Genomic DNA, 25,305 nt, shown 5'->3' on the forward strand with positions numbered 1-25,305 from the left:
ATTCCGAAATTTTGTAGATTATATTTTAAACTAAATTCAACAATTAAATAAAATATTGAAATTTGTCAACGTATTGAATATTATAAATTATTAGATAATTTAAAAACTAAGTGATTGTTTGGTATCACTTTTAAAAATTATAAAAATACAAATTAAAATTAAAAAAATAAAATTACAAATAATATACATTAAAAAATTATTATAATAAAAATTATTATTATAGTCATTTTAATTAATCATTGTACTTTCAAATTTTACTTTATAATAAAAAAATTTGTTGGATATAACAATTGAAAAATAGTAAATGTATTTTGTAATTAGTTTTATTATTATTTTTAAAATTTATGTTCCTTTTTATTTTAATCATATTTTAATTTATATGACCATTTAATTTTGATTTTAATTTATAAGCATACAAAATCAATAATTTAACTTAAAAAATTTATTTCTATATATTAAAATTTAGACCATAGATTGTCAAAAAAACTGAAAACTTGTAACAAAAATAAGAAATTGACAATAAAAACAAATGTATTTTTATAATTTGTTTCCTTATTATGAAAAAATAGAAACATAAAACAGAAAACAATAATAATATCAAACAGACCCTATATGTAGCTATTTTTCTAATACTATAAAAAGGATTCTCCTTTTGATATCATCTTCAAAAAATGTCAAATTTATCCATATAACTACCAATAATTATTTTAAAATATTCTTTTAATTACCCACAACTATCCCAAAATACTTTTATAATTATGTCAATTTTATTCCTATAATTACTCATAATTATCCCAAAATACTTTTATAACTATCTATAATTATTCCAAAATATCCTTGCCCATGTTTAGAGAGGTCTTGGATTTGGATAAAATAATGTATAAAATTGTGTTGAAATTTGTACAAACTTACCCAAATACAAATTTAAGGTCCGAAATTCATACTTTCAAACACTACCTTACGCCATGTTTGGAGAAGTCTTGAATTTGGAGTTTTATTGGATTTTGATAAAATAATGTACAAAATTATATTGAAATTTGTCTAAAACCACCCAAATCTAAATCCAAAGTCCAAAATTTATGCTTCCAAACATTGCCTTATTTTATTTATGTAGAGACCCGAAAATTTTAATTAATGAAAGTAATAAAGGAAAAGAAATGGAAGAGAAGGAAAAAGGAAAAAAGGGAATTAGCAAAGGTTCGTTGACGAACTAATGGTCTTCATTGACGAATGTCCCTATAGGTCTCGTCGACAAAGTACACGTGTCTCATCGACTAGAAGATACCGAAAGTTAGGGAATTTTAGATAATTTCAGGTTCGTTGATGAACCAGCCTCCTCATAAACGAAGCGCCTTAACGGACTCGTTGACAAATTACTTGAACTCGTCGACAAACGCCGGCCTATAAATAGGAAATTCGCCATTTTCAGCGTGAATTTATCTCTCATCTCGTTCTCTCTCTCTGCCCTATGGTTTTCACTCTCTCTCTTTTCAATTTCGGCTTCGTTAAAGCCTGTTTTGACAATCAGAAGTCACCATAGGGTTCGTGAGGAGATTCTTTACAACTTAACCAGAGCGGATTGTTGGTTTGGAGTTCTTGAGTACCACTCCAAAATCAAGGTAAGTGAAATTTTTTAAGGTTTTATGGGTTATTTGAAGTACTTGGAACCTAGGAAATGCTGAATGAGAATTATTCTAGGAGTTTAGTTGATTGATCTAGGAAAAATGTGAATTTCAAGTTTTTAAGCTGCGAACATCGTGGAGCATAGGATCAAGGGTGTTAGTGGATCTCTCGGTAAGTTAGGTGAGGGGAATAAATTATGACAGTCATTTTAAGAATTTCTGGTTGAATTAATACGTGAAAATGGGAATATAATATTTTTGCCTAAAATTGTTATGAGACGAATTTCAGATAAAATTGTGTGGCATATGAGTAATATTGAATTGCGATGTTTTCGAATATGAAATATGATTAAAGAAATGTTTTCTACGATAAATAGGGAAATATGAGAATATGATATGTTTTATTGAGAAATGTGGAAATTCACAAAAATGAGATATATATATATATATATATATACTAATATGATAATGGAATGGGTATTGAAAAGATGAGAAAGAAACAGAAAATTATGAGAATATTGAAATGTGATATATACCATTATGAGATGAGATATGAATACTAAAATATGAATATTGCAATGTGAATATTGCAATGAGAATATTGAAATGTGAATATTGAATTGTGAATATTGAAATGCGAATATGAAAATGTGAATATTGCAATGTGAATACTGCAATGGGAATGTTGAAATGTGAATACTGAAATGCGAATATGAAAATGTGAATATTGCAATGTGAATACTGCAATGAGAATGTTGAAATGTGAATACTGAAATGCGTATATGAAAATGTGAATAGTGCAATGAGAATACTGCAATGTGAAATGTGAATACTGGAATATGAATATTGCAATAAGGATACTACAATGTGAGTAATGAAATGTGAAAATGAAAACCTTGATGGACAATTGTTGATAAAAAGCACAACGCTGATGCTAGCGGATGATAAGTGCAACCATAGGTCTAGTGGAGGGTGTGGCGTGGCAGTCGAATGAGCCACTGAGCAAGGTAGTTTCACCCCCTGGAGTCCGGACCAGGGTTAGGCAGGCTATTCGTACTACAAACGGGTATATGGATTGTTTATTTTGATCTAACCAAGTAGGCCAATCGCAGTTTAAATTCAGCCTTCGGGCCACACAACCTCGACCATTGGGGGAAGCATGGAGTGGAGAATATCCTCAGGGTAGCCATGAGTTACAGACGCATATTTATTAGTTACCGAGGACACTCATGTGTTAGATAATGAAATGGAAATGAAAGAGAAAGGAAAGAGTGTGAGTTTAATAACATAAATAAATAAGGCGAAGTAAAACTCTCCGCTTGAGGGCTTACTGAGTAAGGTGAGTACCCTGATAAGTATCAGTTGAAGTCATACCCAAGTTAATTGGGTAGGATTATAAACAATATTAGAGCAGAGGGAAGCTACATGTATGGGCATGTTACCTCCCATATCCTCGGGAACTATCACTGATAAACATGGGTCGTATGTGAATGTGTTGAAAAATGGAATTAAAGCTTATAAAAGCAATTTGTGTTTTATGTCTATAGGATTATGAGTATAAATGGTATATTTTTCTCAGATGGTATTATCATTGAAATAAGAATATTATGATATAACAAAACTCTTATTGCCACACACTATAAATAATTTATTCCGTCTTACTAAGATATGTCTCACCCAAATATCTAAATATTTTAGGAAATTGTGACAGACCGGGAGATAAAACTCTGAGATAGAGGGGAGCCTACACCCTGATAGATAGGGTGAGTGTTTTGAGTTAGGGATGTATATTTCCCTTAGAGTTTTTGATTGATTTTTAGGGATGTGTTGGATATGTATATGGATGTTTAGTACTCTGGTTATTTGTATTCCAGATGGTTTGTAATTATTGACTTTTATTGTTAGGGTTGTTTATATAAGTTTGATTGATTACCCGGTACCCGTTTTGGGTCGGGTTATGTTGATACGGTATCAAAGATTTTGACGTGGCTGATGTTTGAGCATTAATGATTTAATACATTCTAAAAAAATGTATGAACATTGGGGCGTCACAGTTTGGTATCAGAGCCTGGGTTGCTAGGTTTTGCAGACTTTAGTAAACAGCGGAATACAATACCAGAGTATGTGTGTCACGCCCTGAACCCGGTAATGGGACCCAGGGGTGAATTAGTACCCTAACCTGTCCGGCTGTCCTTGTATCATACAAAATGCCAATGATACACCATAATGAATGAGGGTCCAACCCCGTGGGGTTCCCGTACACCCTATACACATTCACATATTTGACAAATAGGCAGCAGAAACTATTCTTTTTATACATACATGGTACCATAACAGAGTCTATACAAAAGGAGTCTAAGCTCCATAATACAAAACATAAACCCAGGTGTCAGCCAAAACCAAAAATGACAACCCGATAAAGTCCTAATACTTACACAAGTACTTCCTGTAATACACCGACCACTACACTCCCAACACAAGTACGCTAATTCCGGTTACTCGAAGGACCTGAAAAACATGTACGTACGATAGGGGTGAGACATTTCTCAGTAAGGCAGGTCAAGGTTATATCGGTGTGTGGTATATGAGTGTTATCATGACATAAAATATACACAGTTCAATACAATTCTAGTATTTTCACATAATAGTTATAGACTTCCAGTATAGTACTCATCGCACGCACGCACACATGATCAAGTAACCCGGTGTGTGACGTCACACCCTTCGGTTCGAAGCTGACCCGCATTACACGGTGTTCCCGGAACATGGCATAGCCCCAGGCTCTCATGGCATCGTACCAGTACAACTAGTGGATCCACGCCCTTCGATGATCAGCCGGTAAGGCTCACGCCCTTGGATATAGAGCCGGACACTCTTGCCCACTAGTAAGTGATATTTTACAACCTCGGATATAGAGCCAGACACTATTTCACAATCTAGAAAAATTCAGAACCCCGTTCCTATATCTCATTTTAGAAAAATCACAATTCATGCATGTTCATATAACAATTCAATCCACACCCATTTGGTAATCTAAAAATCCTGATTTTCCAAAATACAGTTTAAACAAATCAAGGCATGGCCATCTCCATAACACAAAATATATCACAACATATCCACGGTTTTCCAACGAAACCGGAGATGCAACCCAATGTCCCCCTTTTTCCCAAAACTGTAACATGAAAATCCCGTAATTTTACCCCATTAGATTCCCCTAAATGAGTAGTCAAAACACACACAGGACCGCGAACCACAGTTCTACCAAGTCTGATTTAGAAAATAACCGAAATAAACAGAATCCCCTTACCTTTCCCCAAATATCCAAACTTGAACTCTACGGCTCCTAAACAACGAACCGAGTCCCCAAAACCTATAAATCACAGTATAAAACATACTCACAATTTCATTCCCTATAGAACTACCAAAACGAAATTAAAAATCAAGTCTTACCTCGATTTTTGGGTCAAAACCCGAAAATGCTCGAAACGAAGATCTGTTCCACAAATCCCGAAGAGAATCCTTCCCTGATCCTCGTAGTAACGTCGAATCGTCGATTCTAACAACGTACGGCGAAGAAATTTAAAGAAGGAGAGTGGGATTCGAGTTCATAAAGAGAGAGAGAGAGAGAGAGAGAGAGAGAGAGAGAGAGAGTTTTGATTACTTAGCTAAGAAGCAATGGAAAAAGTTATTTATAGCCCTTTGACTCGGCCAACCTCATCAAAGAGGCAGTGTCTTCGTCGATGAGTCAATGAAAGGCGTTCGTCGATGAAGCGGTGGCCTCGTCGATGAGCCTGAGATTTCTGATTTCTCGAAACCTCTCGGCTTCTCCTCGTCAACAAGCACCTGTAATTCGTTGCCGAACGACAAAAGAGCCCTCGCCGATAAATTCTAGCTTCATCAACGAAGCCTGCTCAATTACCATTTTGCCCTTCTCTTATTTACTTATCCCATATATCACAGCTCGAGTTATGACAATATGAATGGATTGTAAGGAGAATAGGAGATGGGTAGATTAAGATATGAGTCAATTGTTGTTAGAGGATGAGATTGGGAATTTAGGGTTCTATCTTGCGACTCGGAGGCATAAAATTCCGTGATTGTTTCTGTAGTTTTTTTTGAGTGACAACTTCAGGAAAATCATGGATACTATCATCGGTTCTTGATTATGAGTGGCAAGACTAAATTTTAAATTGGGAAATACGAGGATATTGGGGATGGATGATTATAGAAGAGTATTTTATGAACTTTAGTTGTTGAATGTATTAGTGGTGTTACGATGATAGAGTTATAAGACTTTTTGGTATTATTTTCAGGATGGAGCCTAAGAGTAACAGTGCACATAGTAGAGGTGATGATGTAGAGCCTTCTAGTATGGGTGGAGAAGACCCCAATGCAGTGCTACATAGCGTCACCTAGTAGTTGATGGCAGAGATGACTGGGGGTCCAAGGGAGCAGAGCTACACGATTGAGCAGTTCACGCGCATGACACCTCCGTCATTCTTCAGAGGGGCTGACCCACTACTAGCTGAGAATTGGGTCCAAGATATAGAGGACATGTTGGTAGTTCACCCGTGTACAAACGAGCATGAGGTATTGTTTGCAATGTTTAAGTTGACCAGGGAAGCTAAAGGCTGGTGGAGATCAGTGAGACTATTAGAAGAGTAGAGACCTGAGCCTATAGAGGTGACCTGGAGCTGCTTCAGGGAATTATTTTTTGAGTGGTACGTTCCTACTACTGTCAGAAGCGCAAAGGCAGCAGATTTTTTGCACTTGACATGGGGGCAGATGACGGTACAACAGTATGCAGCCAAATTTGTCGAGTTGTCCCAGTTTGTCCCATATTTGGTGTCGGATGAGGAAAAGAAGGTGAGGAAGTTTGAGGAGGTCCTGAGACAAAGATTGTCCGAGCATATTATAGGCTTCCAGGTCCATACTTTTGCAGAGGTAGTGGATAGAGCTGCAGTGATTAAGAATGGCCTGTAGAGAGGCGCTGCAACATAGAACCAGGGAAAAAGGCTCGTGCCTCCAAATTTTCTGGCAGGGTTCAGCCAAAGGCCATGGAGGAGGCAGGATAATAGAAGATGATAGAAATAGGGAGTGGGAGATCGGGCAATACAGGGCAAACATATGCCTCCTCTTTTGTCACATATGCTACATGAGACACTTGGGAGAGTGTCGAGTCAAGGAGATTGTTTGTTATCGATGCCATCAGCCTGGGCATATGGCGAGAGACTATCGTGCACCGCCAGCTGTCACGCCTATTCTTAGACCATACAGAGGAGGTCACCAAGCACCTCAAGGCGGACAGTAGAGGAATACCACCTCGGCATAAGTTTAAGCGCTGACACCAGGAGATGCAAAGGCGGCAGGAGATGTCGTGACAGGTACTGTCTTAATTCTATCACATAAAGCTACTACTTTGTTTGATTCATGGGCAACTCATTCTTTTATCGCCCGGGAATTTGATAAGTTGTGTAGGTTAGAAACTCAGAAATTGGATGTTAGTTTGTCAGTGGCTACACCGACTGGGGCAGTAGTGGTGCGTAGGTAGGTACTCAGTGTAACGTCCCAAAAATAATTATTACAGGAGGATGTAGTGGATCCTAAAAATAAATAAAAACTTTAATTTAATTAAATTAAATTAATTAATTAAATATTATAATAATAATAATAATGATATTGATATTATTATTATTATTATTATTATTATTATTATTATTATTATTATTATTATTATTATATATAAATATATAACCAAGTTTCCTAAAGCTTTTGATTCAGGAAGCATTTGAATTGAAATTCAGGAGAAGCCGCAGCCCCCCCCCCCCTTTTGAATCTCTCTCTGGCTCACCTCCGTCTCTCTCCCACTTCCTTCAATTTCTTGACTGATTTTTGCCCGATCGAAAATCAGAAAATACCGCTGGACTCCATTCTCCACCATCAACATTTTTACTAGAGTGGATTTGTCATAAGAGCGGTGTAGGCACCATTCATGGGGTAAGGTAATCTTTCTCTATTTTCTCAATTTCTCCTTAGATCTTCAGTCAAATCAATGATCGGGCACCATTACGAGGCCTTAGTCGCAATCGTCGTCATTTTGGCTGGAGTAAATTTTCAATTTGGGTTTCCTAGGCACCATTCCAAAGCGAGAGTGAGATTTGGGGAATTAAGTAAATTGGTTATATTTGAGGGTATAATTATTTATTTAGAATTTATGGGCTTAGGAAAAATTAAAATAATATTTTATTTATGATTGATTTAATGCAATTAAGATTTTTGATTCAGGGTCCGGGTGAGCGCCGCATGCATTAGTCTAGGATTCCTATTGGCACAGTTCAAGAAACCAGGTAAGAAATAAATTAAGTCAGTATTTTTCATGAAAATATTTACTATTCTACAGAATTTTATTTCAGGAAATTATGTATAACATAGAATTATGTTTGGAAATTTACTACTGTTAACGAAAGATTGTTTTAATACATTTAATCAGGGAAAATGATTTCAATGCAGATTTTATGAGTAGAACATGATTTACTTTTGTGTGACATGGGTATAGAATTTTATGATTTTATGTAATGGAAAAATGCTATGTTTTCAGAATAAGCATGCTATCACTGTTTCAGAAAATTGTTAAAAATAGTACAGAAATATATTTAAAGTATATTATAATGCAACGTCGCAAAGGCTGTAATTTATATGATACGGTGCAAGGGCCGTAATTTATATGAAATGGTGTAAGGGCCATAATTTTTATGATATGATATGTCAGCTTAAGGGTCGTGATGTATGATATGTTATTTTCATGAAATTATTATTATGTCAAATATTATGATGAAACAGTTATGTTCAGCATATGAAACATAGTATATGATATCAGAACCCGGATGACTTAGTTTAGTTCAGTTTTTAGGAGCACGGTATCGTAACTATATATATTCAGATAATGATAGTGCAACCACACGATCAGAGCGTGGTAAGGTGGCAGTCGATGTGACTTTAGTGTCATTTAGAGATGTTCCCCTAGCAGTCCTGACCAAGTGGGGCAGGCTCGACCAGGTGGGGCAGGCCCATCGTACTTACAGATCAGAGTTTTTGATCTAACATAGTTGACCAACCATTGCTAGGTCCCGCCTTTGGGTCACACAACTCAGTCATGTGGGGGTAATACATGACATTAGTTAGCTATCCATCTTGAGATTTATTTCACGAATTATGCAGTTGTATAAGATGATTTACATGTACAAAGATATAGCATGACATGTATGTTACTTTTAAATATGTTTATCCAGTAAATTATTAGACAGTTTTCACAGATACGATTTATATACAGTATATGCTTATGACACATGAAAATACTCATGTTGCCACACACTGATATTAGTTTATTTCCTTTACAAAGAGGTGTCTCACCCCAGCTTTAAAACTTTTTAGGAAATCCAAGTAGAGGAGCGGATAGAGCTCTGTGGCGTTAGTGGTCACCCGATCTACCCTACTAGAAGGGTAAGTCGCTATGTAAGGGTCAGATGGGTTTTTGGGTAGTGACCCTAGGGAACTTTATGATCATTTTGGGATGTGTGTATATTTATATGACTAGTTGTAAAACTCTGGTATTGTATTTGGGCGGTTGGTTTGTTATGTATATGATGTATGTTTTTCGCTGCTAGGGTGTCATTGATATATGACAGGTTTATTTCCCATTACCCATAGGTCTGGGTGGATTATGTTTATTGTTATCATGATTATTGGCATGCTATTATGTAAAAAAAAAAAATATACGGTAAATTAAGCAAGTCATTACACTCAGGAATTTTCTAGTCTATATTTAGGGAGAGTCTTTACCAGTTAATTTGGTTGTTTTAGAAATGCATGGGTTCAAGGTGATTTTGGGGATGGACTGGCTAGCTACCCACTATGCCAGTATTGACAGCCATCAGAGAGAGGTAGTGTTCAGACCTTAAGGAGAACAAGAGCACAGATTTGTGGGGTCATGTGTGCACACCCCACCATAGTTTTTATCTGCCATTCAGATGATGAGGTTGTTGCTGGAAGGCTGTCAGGGATATTTAGCTTATGTGAAGGAAGTATCAAAACGGGAGTTGAGGTTACAGGACATCCCAGTAGTGAGGGATTTTTCTAATGTTTTCCTCGAGGATTTGTCGGGACTACCTCCTAATCGTGAGGTAGAGTTTACTATTGATCTAATTCCAGGGATAGCGCTGATTTCAAAAGCGTCGTACAGAATGGCACTGATAGAGCGAAAAAGAGTTGAAGAAATAGTTGCAGGAATTGTTAGATAAAAGGTTTATTCAGCCCACCATGTCACCCTGGGGAGTGGCGGTTTTGTTCTTGAAAAAGAAGGATGGGTCAATGAGAATGTGCATCAACTATAGAGAAATTAATAAAGTGACTATCCAGAATAAGTACCTTCTTCCCCGCATTGATGGTTTGTTTGATCAGTTACAAGGGACATAGATTTTCTCGAAAATAGATCTACGATCTAGGCACCATCAGGTAAAGGTCAGAGTAGATGATGTTTTAAAGACTACATTCAGGACTCAATATGGCCACTACAGATTCTTGGTTATGCCATTTGGACTGACAAATGCTCCTATAGTGTTTATGGATTTGATGAACCAGGTATTCCACCATTATTTGGATCAGTTCTTAATGGTGTTTATTGACCACATACCGGTATATTCAAAGAGCCCAGAGGAGCATGAAAAACATATGAGGATAGTGCTTCAAGTGCTGAGTGAAAGAAGACTGTATGCGAAAGTGCGAGTTCTGGCTGAGGCAAGTTACCTTCCTTGGACATGAGGTATCCTGGGGTGGTATTTCAGTGGATCCGAGCAAGAGCGAGGTGGTAGTAAACTAGGTGCGACCTAAGAATGTGCAGGAAATCAAAAGTTTCCTAGGATTGGTTGGGTACTACCGAAAATTTGTTGAGGGCTTCTCCAAATTATTGGGTCCTTTAACGAGATTGACTAAGAAAGGTGTGAAGTTTGAGTGGTCTAATGAATGTGAACGGAGTTTCCAGGAGTTGAAGCAGCGACTCATCACTGCACCAGTGTTGACGATTCTTTTAGGAGAAGATGGTTTCATAATTTATAGTGATGCATCACATGGCTTGGATGTGTGCTGATGCGGTATGGGAGGGTGGTAGCATATGTCTTCCGAAAGTTGAAAGAATATGAGAAGAATTAACCTACCCATGATCTGGAGTTAGCAACGGTGGTTAACGCACTTAAAATTTGGAGACATTATCTCTATGGGAATAAGTGTGAGATTTTCACCAATCATAAGAGTTTAAAATATTTATTCACACAAAAAGAATTAAACATAAGACAGAAGAAATGGTTGGAGCTAATAAAGATTACGATTGCATCATCAGTTACTACCCGAGAAAAGCTAATATGGTGATTGATGCTTTGAGCCAAAAATTAGTAGGTTCATCAGTATTTGCAGTGGTGATGCAGCATTCGATTCAGATGGATTTAGAAAGGCTCGGTGTTGAACTTGTAGAGGGTGATCATTGGACATTTATTGTTAATCTGGTATTACAGTCGATCCTACAAGAAAGAATTAAAGTGGCTCGGATGAAAGACGTAGAATTAATAGAAATTATAGGAAAAGTATAGGATGGTCAGGAGGTAGATTTCAGTATATCAGATGATGGTGCCTTAAGGTTTCGTACCAGGCTATGTGTACCTACTGACCTGAAGATTAAGAAAGTTATTCTAGAGGAAGTGCACCGATCCCTGTATACTGTACACCCTGGTAGCACTAAAATGTACAAGGATCTTTAGGGAGTCATTTTGGTGGAGCGGCATGAAGAAAGAGATAGATGAGTATTTAGAGTGGTGTTTGACATGCCAGCAGATGAAAGCTGAGCATTAGAGACCGGCAGGACCACTTCATCCACTCCACATTCCCGAGTGGAAGTAGGAGCACATATTGATATTGCCGCAGGCATTACATGTGAAAGTTAAGGTGTAGCCCCAAGAGGGAGGTGAATTGGGTTATTAAATTTTTTTTTTTAATTCTTTTCAAGAATCTTCAACCTCTTGTTAATTTATCAAATACACAGCAAAAGCTAAGTTATTTAATCAATCCACAAACCAATAATCAATCAATCAAATAACCAATCGACAACTAAACCAATCAACCACAGAATACCAAATCAAGATATGATATGTAGTTTTTTGGCAATTTTCAGCTTTTACAAGAACTCAAGATAGAGTTTGTTTGAAGCCTTGTGAATATATGCTTGTTTCAAGCCTTGTAGTGAATGAAATTGCTTGCACTCTCTCAACTAAGATTTTCGCAAATGATTAAACAATGTACTCCCTTTTTGGGTTTTCGTAAAAGTTTAATCAAATGCACTTTCTTAAGTTAAGAGTCTTCTTAATCTCGATTTTTAATTTTCAACAACCTGCACTTTGCATACACATAACATAATGTATATATATGCTGAAAGTAAAGAGAAAGGTAAAAGTGAGACCGAAATTTTTACGAGGTTCGGCTTATCCCCAGCCTACGTCCTCTCCTTAGGCCAATACCACCTAAGGATTCCACTATAGCACTCCTTTTCGGATGGAGCAAACATTTACAAATCCCTCCTTAAGGGTAGAGCCCCCTCTCAAAGTGATCCCACACTTGGTCCAATGATCCAAACAATCCTTGAATCGACAACAACTACAAGAGACAAGAAACAATTTCTATGTAAAATGACACTCTCAAAATAGTAGATTAGTACAATTAAAAGCACTGTATACTTCAATATCAAATATCAAAAGAAATTGATTGAAGCTCAATAGTGATTTACCCAAATTCCCTCTCCAGATGAGAATCAATGATTCAGTAGTTTAGAACTCAGAGAAGGATGTTTCAACACTTCAGGATTCTTCAGCAATTCAGAGTTGCAAGAGTGAGCAAGAGAGATCTTTTGAGAGAGTAAGAGAGCTTTCAGCTTTTGAACATATTTACAATTTCTTGGTTGTTTGATTTGCTAAAAGTATGTATTTATAGGCTCATAAAAGTATTTTTGTGTTGCCCAAGATTACTTGGAGTATTTCCCAAGTTTTTATGAAATTTGGGGCACAAGAAACCTTAGTTTGAATTTTAAAACATTTAAAAATTATAGCCGTTAACAGTGTTTAGTAGACTAAGGTATCGGGTTCAGTCTTCTGAAGTTATTCAAAACACTAAAATTTTAACTGAAAACAAGGTCAGTCGACTGGGGTGTCAAGGTTCAGTCTTCTGAGGCTATACTGCCTTTTTAGGATTTCGTCAGGAAATTCTTCAGTAGATTCAACTTAATCTTTTGAGAAAATTCTTTAGTCTTCTGAAGATAAACTTCAATCATCTGGGTAGTTAAAATTCTGGTTTTTTTGTTTTAGTTTTCAAAAACTCTTTGCTCTTTTACTTTGATTTATATAAACTTTATCCAGGGTTTTGTAAAATAAGGTCTCTAAGTCCACAATGACCCCTAAAGAGTTTCAACATATTTCCATGTGATATTTCATTATAAAGTACTTACATCATTTTTATTAAAGCCTTAAAACACTCTAAGCTTGAAGTCTTCCATGATATTTTTGCTTTGAATCCCCTTTGACTTGAGCTTTGAGTCAGCTTTAGATTTCCACGTACTTTTCTCATTTTGGTGTCACTTGAACTTCCCTTGGATCACTTTAAATATGAATGTAGCTCTTGAGTCCTTAGTGATCTTGAACTTTCATTGATGTTCTTTCTTTTGAACTTTGTCTTTAAGTATTTCTGAAACATCATCACTTTAACACCACATGTTAAATCATCTTTCATTTGTCCTCATCAAAATAAGATTTGAAAATCATGTTAGGCCAAAAATCTCTCCCCTTTTGATGATGACAAATAAAGAGCAAAGATGAGAGATCCTTTGACAAGGCTCCCCCTTACAATAAGCATGCCTTTTAATAATTTTGAAAAATGATGATATATGAGTAAGTTAAAAAAAAATCACAATTAAGCATATGTATACAATCAAGTACATTAAGCATATGAACACACACAATCAAGTATATTTCATTATAACATATGTCATCATGTAGTGTGCTTTATTTGCTTTATTTATATTTCCTTGACATTCATATTTGCTTTAACATGTTTGCTCAAAATTCATATCATAATTCATATCATATTTGCTCAAAATTTCTCTCCCCCTTTGACATCATTCAAAAAGAATCGAGGAACATAATGCAAAAAGGTTATTAAAAGAGCATATGTATTACAAACATAGGAAAGTCAAGCAAGGCAACATAAAAACTAAGTGTTTACATTAAGAGTACATCATAAAAAATCTAAAACTCAGTTATCAACATCATCATCTTCTTCTTCTTCAGCTTCTTCTTCACCTTTCTCTTCTTCATCTCCATCTTCCTCTTCATTACCTTCCTCTTCTTCATCACCTTCGTCACTTCCTTCCTCAGAGTCTTCATCATCACTTTGAGGGGCTGAACTAGTGTCCATAGGATCAACACCTTGGGATGAGCTAGTCTGATATTCCTCAATAAGAGTAAGGCGCTGATAAAAGGGAGGATATCTTCTCCTGAAGGGTCTGAAGTTCTGACCTCATATCCCAGTTGAAGGTGGAGAATTCACTATGAAAGGACATGAACCAAGAAGGAGTATCTATAGGAGGTCCTTGATCATGAGCTGGAGAAGGAGCTAGTGCTAGTGCTCGTTGAGGCCTTTTTTCTTTGAAGTACCAATCCTAATCACTCTTATCATTACCCATTTGTTTAAGGGCTGTGGAGTTGAAGATATCATAATAAGTGCGTTTTATGAACAACTCAGAAGGTGTAGTGAGATCGAGCTGAGCAAAGTTGAGGTTCAATGCACCTCCGTATGGAAGGGTCACTCTAGATGCTTCTAACTTTGCCTTCATCCACTTCAAAATAAAACTAGATTGGTCAATTTTCTTTCCTTTAAGTAAACACCATAAGCCAAAGCATTCAACATAGGAAAGATGACCGAAAGAGCCAGTCTTGGGTAAGATTTTATATGAAATGATTTTGTGAATGATTTGGGCTTGGAGATTCAATTGTTTGTATAATGGTGGATGTCCAAAATACACAGGTTCATTTTCCATAATCAGAAGCAAAAATGTTTCAGGTGTGAAGTCTTGCCCTAAAATCCAAGATTGAGCAAATGCAGGACATTCAAATTCTCCTAAGGTAATATGCAGTATGTGAGCTAAAATTGGAGTAGTTAAAACAATTTTATTGCCCTTAACCTCGGTATTTAAAACATTGTCACTATGAATCATGTTGGTATAAAAATTTTTGATAAGACTGGGGAACATGCCTTTAGCTTGGTACACTACAAAGTTTTTCTAACCAATATTTCTAAACATGGGGAGTATCTCAGGGAATTCAGTATCAAAGAAAGCAGTGTCGTTCACCTTTCCAAGAATATGATCCGTAGACCTTAGAGAAGAACAATAACAAAGCTTGGATGGAGGTGTGACTAGACATCTTTCAATGTTGTTATCTTCTCTATTGAGTAGAAGTTCCACGGTTTGCTGTCCTTTTAGTGCAAGGCATATTGAAGATCAGAGAGCAAACAAAACCTAGCTGTGAAACCCTAGAATTTGTAGGTGAGGATGTATAATCGTGTTGGGAGGCTAAGATTTAAGAGATTTTTGGTGAGGATTAAAGAAAACAGAGAGTGGATGCTTCGAATGAGTGATGGAGTAGGGTTCAGAAGTCTGAAGTTAGGGTTTTTGCGTGTTAAATATATAGATCTCACGACTTCAATAGACTGAAGATTAAGTTCAGTCTTTTGAAGATTTACATAATAGGATTCTGAACAAACAGTAGCACCTTAATCGTTTGAGGTGTGATGGCTCAGTAGTCTAAGCCTTGAGGCTACAGTGTTTAGTCCTCTGAGCTTCCAAGCTCAGTCGTCTGAAGTCTGTAAGTTTGCAGAGTTCTTTCTATGCTTATCTTGAAACCTTCCTAAATCATTTCCATACTATGTAACAATCCAAATTCTCTTCTAATGGATACAAATCTTTCTTCGGGGAGAGGTTTTGTAAAGATATCCGCCTATTGGTCATTTGTATTAATAAATTCAAGTGATATATCTTCTTTTTTAATATGATCTCTTAGAAAGTGATGTCTTATGTCAATGTGTTTAGTTATTGAGTGTGATATAGGATTTTTAGATATATTTATTGCACTTGTGTTATCACACTTGATTGGACTAGTTGTGTATTCAAGATTAAAGTCTTTTAATTGTTGTTTCATTTACAAAGTTTGTGCACAACAACTCTCGGCTGCTACATATTCAGCTTCAGCGGTTGATAAGGTTACAGAGTTTTGTTTCTTAGAAAATCAAGATACCAAAGATCGTCCTAAAAAGTGACAAGTGTCACTAGTGCTTTTCTATCTATCTTACAACCTGCATAGTCGGCATCTGAATAGCTGATCATTTCAAATCCGGTGTCCTTAGGATATCAAAGACCTAAGTCCATTGTGCCTATCAGGTATCTTAGAATTATTTTTGGTGTGATTCTTTGGGTACTGAGAAATTATGACTAATTCCATGACCATTACAAAACTTTTCAATATCTTTATTTTTGAACTCTCTTCTTTGATCACTTCTTATGTTTGAGACATTGTATCCTTTTCCGTTTTGAAGTTTCTTGCATAAACTTATTAACAAGTTTCAAGTTTCGTCTTTGTTAGCTAAGAACAATACCCAAGTAAACCTAGAGTAGTCATCAACTATTATGAAGGCATATTACTTAGCTCCTAAGCTTTTAGTTTTAGTATGACCAAACAAATTCAAATGTATGAGTTCTAAGGGTCTACTAGAAGAGATGTGTTTCTTCTTTTTAAGATAATTTGTTTTCCAAGTTGACAAGCATCACAAATTTTATCTTTTATGAACTTTGTATTAGGTAATCATTTTACTAAATTCTTCTTAGATAATTTTGATAGAAGATCCATGCTTGCATGTCCTAATCTTCTATGCCAAAACCAACTAACTTCATTCATGGTAGCCAAGCATGTTACGTCTTGAGAAATTAGATTATCAAGGTTTATACAATACACATAACATAACTTTATAGGATGTAAAAAGGATTTCTTGTTTCTTAGGATTTTGAATTAGGCATTTGTCCCTCTTAAAGATTATGTTTGACCCTTTGTCACTAAGTTGACTTATACTTAAAAGATTGTACTTTAGACCATCAACTAACAATACATCATCAATGGTGAGTTATGAGATTTGGGAGGAAAGGTAAACTGAGCCCTAGGTATATTGGACCATTTGAGATTCTTGAAAGAGTGGGGTTACCTACAGGTTGGTGTTACCACCAATTTTTTATAGAATCCACGACGTATTTCACGTGTCTATGTTAAAGAAATACATCCCAAATCCCTCCCATTTAATCAATTATGAGGCACTAGAGCTTGATGATGCCTTATCTTATGAAGAGATGCCAGTGCAGATATTGAACTAGAAGGAACAAAAACTACGTACAAAAAGAATCCCACTGATAAAAGTGCTATGGCACAATCATGCGGTTGAGGAAGTTTCGTGGGAACTAGAAGAACAAATGCGCCAGAAATATCCACATCTCTTCAGTGGAGTTTGGAGCTGAGCCAGTTAGAGTAAAAGTAAATATCAAGGTATGTATGTTGGTTTGTATAGTGTAGTGTAGGATAGATAGTGTTTTTGGTTTTGATTAAGAATGGTTTTGGGAGAGTTTTTTTTTTGGGTTATTGTAATCTTCTAGGACCATAAATGCAACCATGGTATTCCTCCGCCAAAAGTAAGGGTAATTAATAAAATTGGGATGTTTTCTATAAAGATGAAAATGTGATGAATGACAATTTCGATGACGAAATTTTATAAGGAGGGGAGAATGTAGAGACCCAAAAAATTTAATTAATGAAAGTAATAAAGGAAAGGAAATGGAAGAGAATGGAAAATGAAAAAGGGGGATTAGCAGGGGTTCGTCGACGAACCAATGGTCTTCATTGATAAATGTCCTTATAGGTCTTGTTGACGAAGTACACGTGTCTCGTCGATGAGAAGATACCGAGAGTCAGGGATTTTAAGAGAATTTCAGGTTCGTCAACGAACCAGCCTCCTCATCGATGAAGTGCCTTCATGAGCTCGTCGACGAATCACTTGAACTCGTTGACGAATGCTGACCTATAAATAGGAAATTTGCCATTTTCAGCGTGAATTTCTCTCTCCTTTTGTTCTCCCTCTCTCTGCCCTACAATTTTCACACACTCTCTCTCTCTTCAATTTCGGCTTCATTAAAGTCCATTTTGATGATCAGAAGTCACCACGGGGTTCATAGGGAGATTCTTTACAACTTAGTTAGAGTGGATTGTTAGTTTGGAGTTCTTGAGCACCAAGTATTGTTTTATGGGTTATTTGAAGGACTTGGAACCTAAGAAGTGCTAAATTATAATTATTCTAGGAGTTGAGTTGATTGATCTAGGAAAAATGTGAATTTCAAACTTTTGAGCCGCGAACACTGTGGAGCATAAGATTTAGGGTATTAGTGGACCTCTTAGTAAATTAGGTAAGGGGAATAAATTATAACGGTCATTTTGAGAATTTTTGGTTGAATTAATACGTGAAAATGATAATATGATATTTTGCCTGAAATTATTACGATACGAATATCAGATAAAATTGTGTGGCATATGAGTAATACTGAATTGTGATGTTTTGGAATATGAAATATGACTATGTTTTCTTTGATGAATGGGGAAATATGAGAATATGATATGTTTTATTGAGAAATGTGGAAATTTACGAAATGTGATATATATATATATACTATTATGAGAATTGAATGGGTATTGAAAAGATGAGAAAGAAACAGAAAATGATGAAAATATTGAAATGTGATATATACCATTATGAGATGAGATATGAATACTAAAATGTGAGTATGAAAATGTGAATATTGCGATGAGATTGTTGAAATGTGAATACTGAAATAGAAATATGAAAATATGAATATTACAATGTGAATATTGCGATGGGAATGTTGAAATGTGAATACTGAAATGTGAATACTGAAATGTGAATATTACAATGTGAATACTAAAATATGAATATTATAATGAGAATGTTGTAATGTGAGTAATGAAATGTGAAAATGAGAACCCTGATTGACGATTGTTGATAAAAAGTACGGTACCGATGCTAGTGGATGATAAGTGCAACCACATGGTCTCATGGAGAGTGTGGCGTGGCAGTCAAATGAGCCAGTGAGAAGGGTAGTTTTGCCCCCTGGAGTCCGAACCAGGGTTAGGTAGGTCATTCGTACTACAAACGGATATATGGATTATTTATTTTGATCTAACCGGGTAGGCTAACCGCGGTTTAGATCTAACCTTCGGGCCGCACAACCTTAACCATGGGGGGAAGCATGACGTGGAGAATATCCTCAGGGCAGCCATGAGTTACAGACGCGTATGTATTGGTTACCGAGGACACTCATGTGGTAGATGATGAAATGGAAATAAAAGAGAAAAGAAAGAGTGTAAGTTTAATAACATAAATAAATAAGGCGAAGTAAAACTCTCCGCTTGAGGGCTTACTGAGTAAGGTGAGTGTTCTAATAAGTATCAGTTGTAGTCATACCCGAGTTAATCGGGTAGGGTTACAAACGATATAAGAGCAGAGGGGAGGTATATGTATGGGCGTGTAACCTACCCTATCCTCGGGAACTATCACTGATAAATATGGATTGTATGTGAATGAGTTGAAAAATTGAATTAAAACTTATAAAAGCTTGTGTTTTATATCTATATGATTAAGAGTATAAAAGATATATTTTTCTCAGATGATATTATCACTGAAATGAGAATATTATGATATAATGAAACTCTTATTGCCACACACTGTAAATAATTTATTTTATCTTACTGAAATGTGTTTCGCCCAAATATTTAAATATTTCAAGAAATTATGACAGATTAGGAGATTGAGTTCCGAGATAGAGGGGAGCCTACACCCTGATAGACAGGATGAGTGTTTTGAGATAGGGATGTATGTTTTCCTTAGAGTTTTTTATTAATTTTTGGGGATGTGTTGGATATGTATGTATATATATATGAATGTTTAGTACTCTGGTTATTTATATTTTGGATGACTTGTAATTATTGACTTCCGTTGTTAGAGTTGTTTATATAAGTTTGATTGATTATCCAGTACCCGCTTCGGGTCGGGTTATGTTGATACGATATCAGAGATTCTGACGTGTCCGAGGTTTGAGTATTAATGATTTAATACATTCTAAAAAAATGGTATAAAAATCGGGGCGTCATAATTTAATTTTTTGTTAATTTATTTATAATTTTTGAAAAGTTATTAAAAATAGACAGGGAGTAGCAGATGCTCCATGTCTATGACTAGTTTAAATAATAATCATAACAACAAAATATAAATATAAATTCTGTTCAAACTATGTCATTTAATTGTGTACTAGTCACTTTATAAATAAAGTATTTTTAAACTTTTAAAATATAGTTAAGTATTTTTGTTACTAATAATATTTAATGATTCCCTCAAATTGAAAATCCAAATATTCACCTCTTAATGCGAAATTGGGAATGTCGATATTTAAGAGCTTTGTGGAAGATTTTTTTTTTTCAAAAATAAACTTTTAGTTATAAAGTGTGAACCGAATATGAAAACACCCTAAAATTGCTATTGTAATGAAATATTTCTGTTCATTCATCAAAATTAATGAGAAGTAAGTAATGACGTACACAATGCATCACCTTTGCAAATTATGATATAATACTAAAACAAATATTTATCCAAAATATTTTATCAAACACATCGGTTTTTCAAATAAATTAATCTTATAAAACCAATCTCTATTATTGTACACACCTTTACAAACATCTAACTTTTAAAGTATTTATTAAAAATTATAATCATTCACATGTAAATAGTAACATCTAAAAATACATGAAATAATTCTTAAAAAAAAAACAAGTTAGTTTAAAACCACTATTTTTAAAGCATTTTTATACATATTTCCTTAACTTTTATATTCGCTTTTATTTTATCATACATAATCCCATCCTTTTCTTTATACTTTTTGATTCTTATATTTTTTGTGTTAGGTAATGTCATTTTAAGTTTCACTCTTTTATATTTATTTTCTAAAAAGTATTCTTACCCTTATTATAACTTGTTTTTCACCATAGCATTTCAATCTAAAGTAGCATAATGGAGGCTTATTCTTGATAATTAATCAATTTTCAACTACATCTACGTTAACATAAAAAATCAATGGCTTGCTTTACAAATCTTACATATATCGAAAAGTTATGCTTATGGTAACTAGGGCATCCATTATGCATATGTGTGTACATGCACTATAAGAACCCGACCCGAGATAGGTATATTAAATAAATAAGGAAAGAGAAGGAAAATTAGGAAGGGTAAAAACTGCAGGGCTTGTTGACGAGGCTTCCTTGCTCGTCAACGAAGTTTCTGGTGCAGCTCGGCGACGAAATTCAATAGCTTGTCGATGAGGAGATGCCGAGAGATTTTGGGAAATCCTGAAATCTCATACTCATGGACGAGGCCACCTTGGCGTCGACAAACTTCCTTTTGCGGTTCATTGACGAGGACACCGTCTCGTCTACAAGGCTGGCCAATTCAAAGGCTTATAAATATATTTTTCACTTGCTCAATGAGGAATAAATCAAAATCCTCTCTCTCTCTCTCTCTCTCTCTCTCTCTCTCTCTCTCTCTCTCTCTCTCTCTCTCTCTCTCTAAGATTTCAGGCCGCCAGTTGTCGGAATCAAAGATCCGACGTTACCACATGGATCAAGAAGGGAAGCTTTATGTTTTTAGCGGATCAGAAAGTCGTTTCGGGGATTTTTGGGTTTTGACCCAAAATCAAGGTAAGGATCCGATTTCATCTTCGTTTTGGTATATATGTAGTTGTAAGAATTGTAAGGAAGTATTGTTCTTCGTTGTTTAGGTTTTGGTGTATCGGTTCGTAGTTTTGGAGTCGTAGAGTTCGTATTTTGGTATTCGGGAAAAGGTAAGGGGATTTTGTTTATATCAGTTATTTCTGAAATCGGGATCGGTAAACCTATAGTTTACGATTGTGTGTATGTTTTGGTTACTTATTTGGGAAAATCTATCGGATGAAAATGCGAGATTTTCGGGTTACAGTTTTTAGGAAAATTTGGGGTTTGGGGTATCATCTCTGTTTTGGTTAGAAAATCAAATGTTGTATAAAATGGTAGTAATAAGATGACCATACCTGTATTTGTATTAAACTGTATTTCTCGAATTGAAAACGATATGATTTGTTGTATACTCAAATAAGTGTGGAATGAAATGTTGTATTTAAAATGTTTGAGGGTTTTGTAAAACAACTAGGGGTGGCTAATTACCGTACGCTGACGAGTATAGGGACATGAGTTACAAAATTGTTTCAGGTTTTGTAAATCAGCTAGGGGCAGCTACTTACCGTATGCTGAATCAGCTAGGAGCGGCTAATTACCATACACTGACACCATGTCTTGGCTAATTACCGTGGGCGAGAGTGTCCGGCTCTATATCCGAGGGTGTGAAGTATCACTTGTTTGTTCTGGTTGGTCATCGATGGGTGTGAGTGGACACCGTATTAGCATGATATCGCTGTGAGGCTTCGGTTATTGCAGGGTATCAGTTGCTTGATTGTGACAACACTGACTATATGTTTGGTATCATATGTACTGGAACTGAATTGTGAAAATACTGGAACTGTATTGTGTTATGTTTTATGTTGAAATGACACTTGTATGTCACACACTGATATAACTTGCTTTCTTCCTTACTAAGAGGCGTCTCACCTCGAATATACAAATATTTTTCAAGTCCTTCGGGTAGCCGAAACTAGCATCCTAGCGTCCGGAAGCATGGGTGTTAGTTAGCTGTGTTTAGTACCTGTGTAAGTACGAATTTTGTAATCGGGTTGTCATTGTTGGGTTTTGTAGACACCCGCTCTATGTATTGTATTTGGGAACGTATATTCTAGTCATGTATAGACTCTAGTATGGTATGTTGTATGGTATGATGCATGTATAGAAAGAACATTTTCGCTATGTATTTGATGAGTATGGATATGTATGTGAACGTGTATAGGTGTACGTGTACCCCACGGGGTCGAACCCTCATCCAGCTTAGTATCATGTATGTTTTAATTGATAGAGAGACAGGTTAAGTTACTATATTCACACATGAGACCCATCTGCGGAGTTTTTTCCCATTTTATTATTAAAGATAAATAAAATATTAAATAATACTCTGATTGGGAAAAAAATTCCCAAACTAATGCTTACGTAATCTCGCAGCTTGATGCTGTGAGATTTAAATTGATGGGCCACTGGAAAGACGACGCGTGGCGAGGAGAGAACCAAATCTCGCAACTCTAATTTGAGAGATTTAAAGAAAGCAGCCACCAGAAAGCTGACACGTGGCAGGGGTGGAGCAAATCTTGTAGCTTGGAGTTGCGAGATTTAGGGTGATGCGTGGCACAAATTTCGTCGGCCATGGACTCGAAGATCTGCGCGCTGGACGCCTGCAATCCCACCAATGGCGATGTAGGCAGCCCACCGAATGGCTCCGCCACTGCAATACACAACTCCGTAGCGCCCTCCGTCGTTGCGTCCTCCGATGCCACCCTCGGCCGCCACCTCGTCGAAACTAGCATCAACGACGTCTTCTTCGTCCCCGGTGACTTCAACCTCACCTTCTTCAACCACCTCATCGCCGAGCCCGGCCTCAACCTCGTCGGCTGCTGCAATAAGCTCAACGCCAGGTACGCCACTAATGACTACACCCGCTACCGCGGAGTCGGAGCCTGCACCGTCACTTTCACTGTCGGTGGTCTCAGCGTTCTCAACGCGATCGCCGGAGCCTACAGCGAGAACCTTCCCCTTATTTGCATCGTTGGTGGTCCAAACTCCAATGATTACGGGACCAACAAGATTCTCCATCATACTATCGGATTGCTTGATTTTAGCCAAGAGCTTCGATGCTTCCAAACTGTTACTTGCTATCAGGTAAAGTCTCACCTAGATCAATTCATCTGCTGATGGGAAATTAACTTTCTTTTATTTAGTTTCTCGAGTTCCTCTATTTTTTATTTTTTTTATTCTAAAACCATTTATGGGGATATATCGATTATAGGCCGTTGTGAATAACTTGGAGGATGCGCATGAGATGATCGATACTGCGATTTCCACGGCTCTTAAAGAGAGTAAGCCTGTCTATATCAGCATCAGTTGTAATCTACCTGGAATTCCTCACCCCACTTTTAGTCGCGACCCCGTTCCCTTCACAATTTCCCCAATGTAATATTCGAGCTATTTTGTATAAGAATTAAAGATCCATCTTTAAGGTGTTATCGTATTTGAATTTGAATTTTCTAGATTCTTCTTCTTCTTCTTTCTTTTTGAAATTCGTTCTCAAAATCTGATTTTGGGGATGTAGATTGAGTAATCAAATGGATCTAGAGGCAGCAGTAGAGGCAACAGCAGAGTTCTTAAGCAAAGTAGTGAAACCAGTTCTGGTTGGTGGGCCTAAATTGCGGGTGGCCAAGGCGGCCGATGCGTTCATTAATTGGCGGATGCTTGCGGCTACGCCCTTGCGGTGATGCCGTCGGCGAAAGGGCTTGTGCCTAGATTTTAGTATTTCAAGTATTATTACAACAAATCTTGCAGCATGGTGCTACGAGATTTGTGCCACGTGTCATCTTTCGCTGGCTTCTCCCTCTAAATCTCGCAGCTTGGAACTGCGATATTTTTTCTCCTCCGTGCCACGCGTCACCTTCCCACTGCCACGCGTCAACTTCTCGGTGGTTGCGAGATTTAGTTCTCTCCTTGCCACGCGTCGTTTTTCCAGCTACCCATTAGTTTAAATCTCGCAGCATCAAGCTGCGAGATTACGTGAGCATTAGTTTAGGAATTTTTTTCCCAATCAGAGTATTATTTAATATTTTATTTATTTTTAATAATAAAATGGGAAAAAACTCCCCATCTGCGGGTTCGGGGCGTGACATGCACTGACAAATTTATATGTATGGATTTTTAGAAAAAAAACATTATATTAATATTTTGAAATTTGAGAAACATATTTATGAGAATTTAAGATGAATTTTAACTAAAAAAATAAAAATAAAACATTCATTTATAATACACATGTAGAATTTCAAAGAAAAAATTAAGCAAAGTAAATCCAAACAATTTCATTTTATCAATATCACACGTTTTAAGTGCATACTAAAATTTTTCTATTCCATTAAGAAAGTCAATAGTTTGTCAAATAAAGCCAACATTCACATAAAAAAACTATCAAAAAATAATCTTGACACATTCTTCATTTTCATTATTAGCAACAATAAAAAAAAAAAACTTAGTTAACATGCGATCTAATCCAATTTTTCGAATTTTATCATTGTCTTATGCCTCTCGATCATACTTAGACCTCGTGTAACAACCCCAAAAATAATATGTGAGTAAGTGTAATTCAAATATATATATATAATAATAATAACAAAATAAATATTAATTTTAATATTATATTATATTTATTTAACACTATGCAAAGCAATGCCCGATGAACAGGACAAAATCTGCAAAGCTTGTCCAGC

General features: G+C 36.1%; 1 protein-coding gene across 1 annotated transcript; it reads right to left on the bottom strand.

Moving 5' to 3' along the window:
• Positions 1 to 13,964: 13,964 nt before the first annotated feature.
• Positions 13,965 to 23,601, bottom strand: LOC131144007 (uncharacterized). Its single transcript, XM_058092352.1, has 3 exons — positions 23,585 to 23,601; positions 23,210 to 23,531; positions 13,965 to 14,222 (listed from the first exon to the last, which is right to left on the bottom strand). Exons 1-3 carry the CDS (start codon positions 23,599 to 23,601, stop codon positions 13,965 to 13,967), a joined length of 597 nt encoding a protein of 198 aa, XP_057948335.1.
• Positions 23,602 to 25,305: the final 1,704 nt, after the last annotated feature.

Source organism: Malania oleifera, chromosome 12 (genome assembly GCF_029873635.1).
Source record: "Malania oleifera isolate guangnan ecotype guangnan chromosome 12, ASM2987363v1, whole genome shotgun sequence".
NCBI lineage: Eukaryota > Viridiplantae > Streptophyta > Magnoliopsida > Santalales > Ximeniaceae > Malania > Malania oleifera.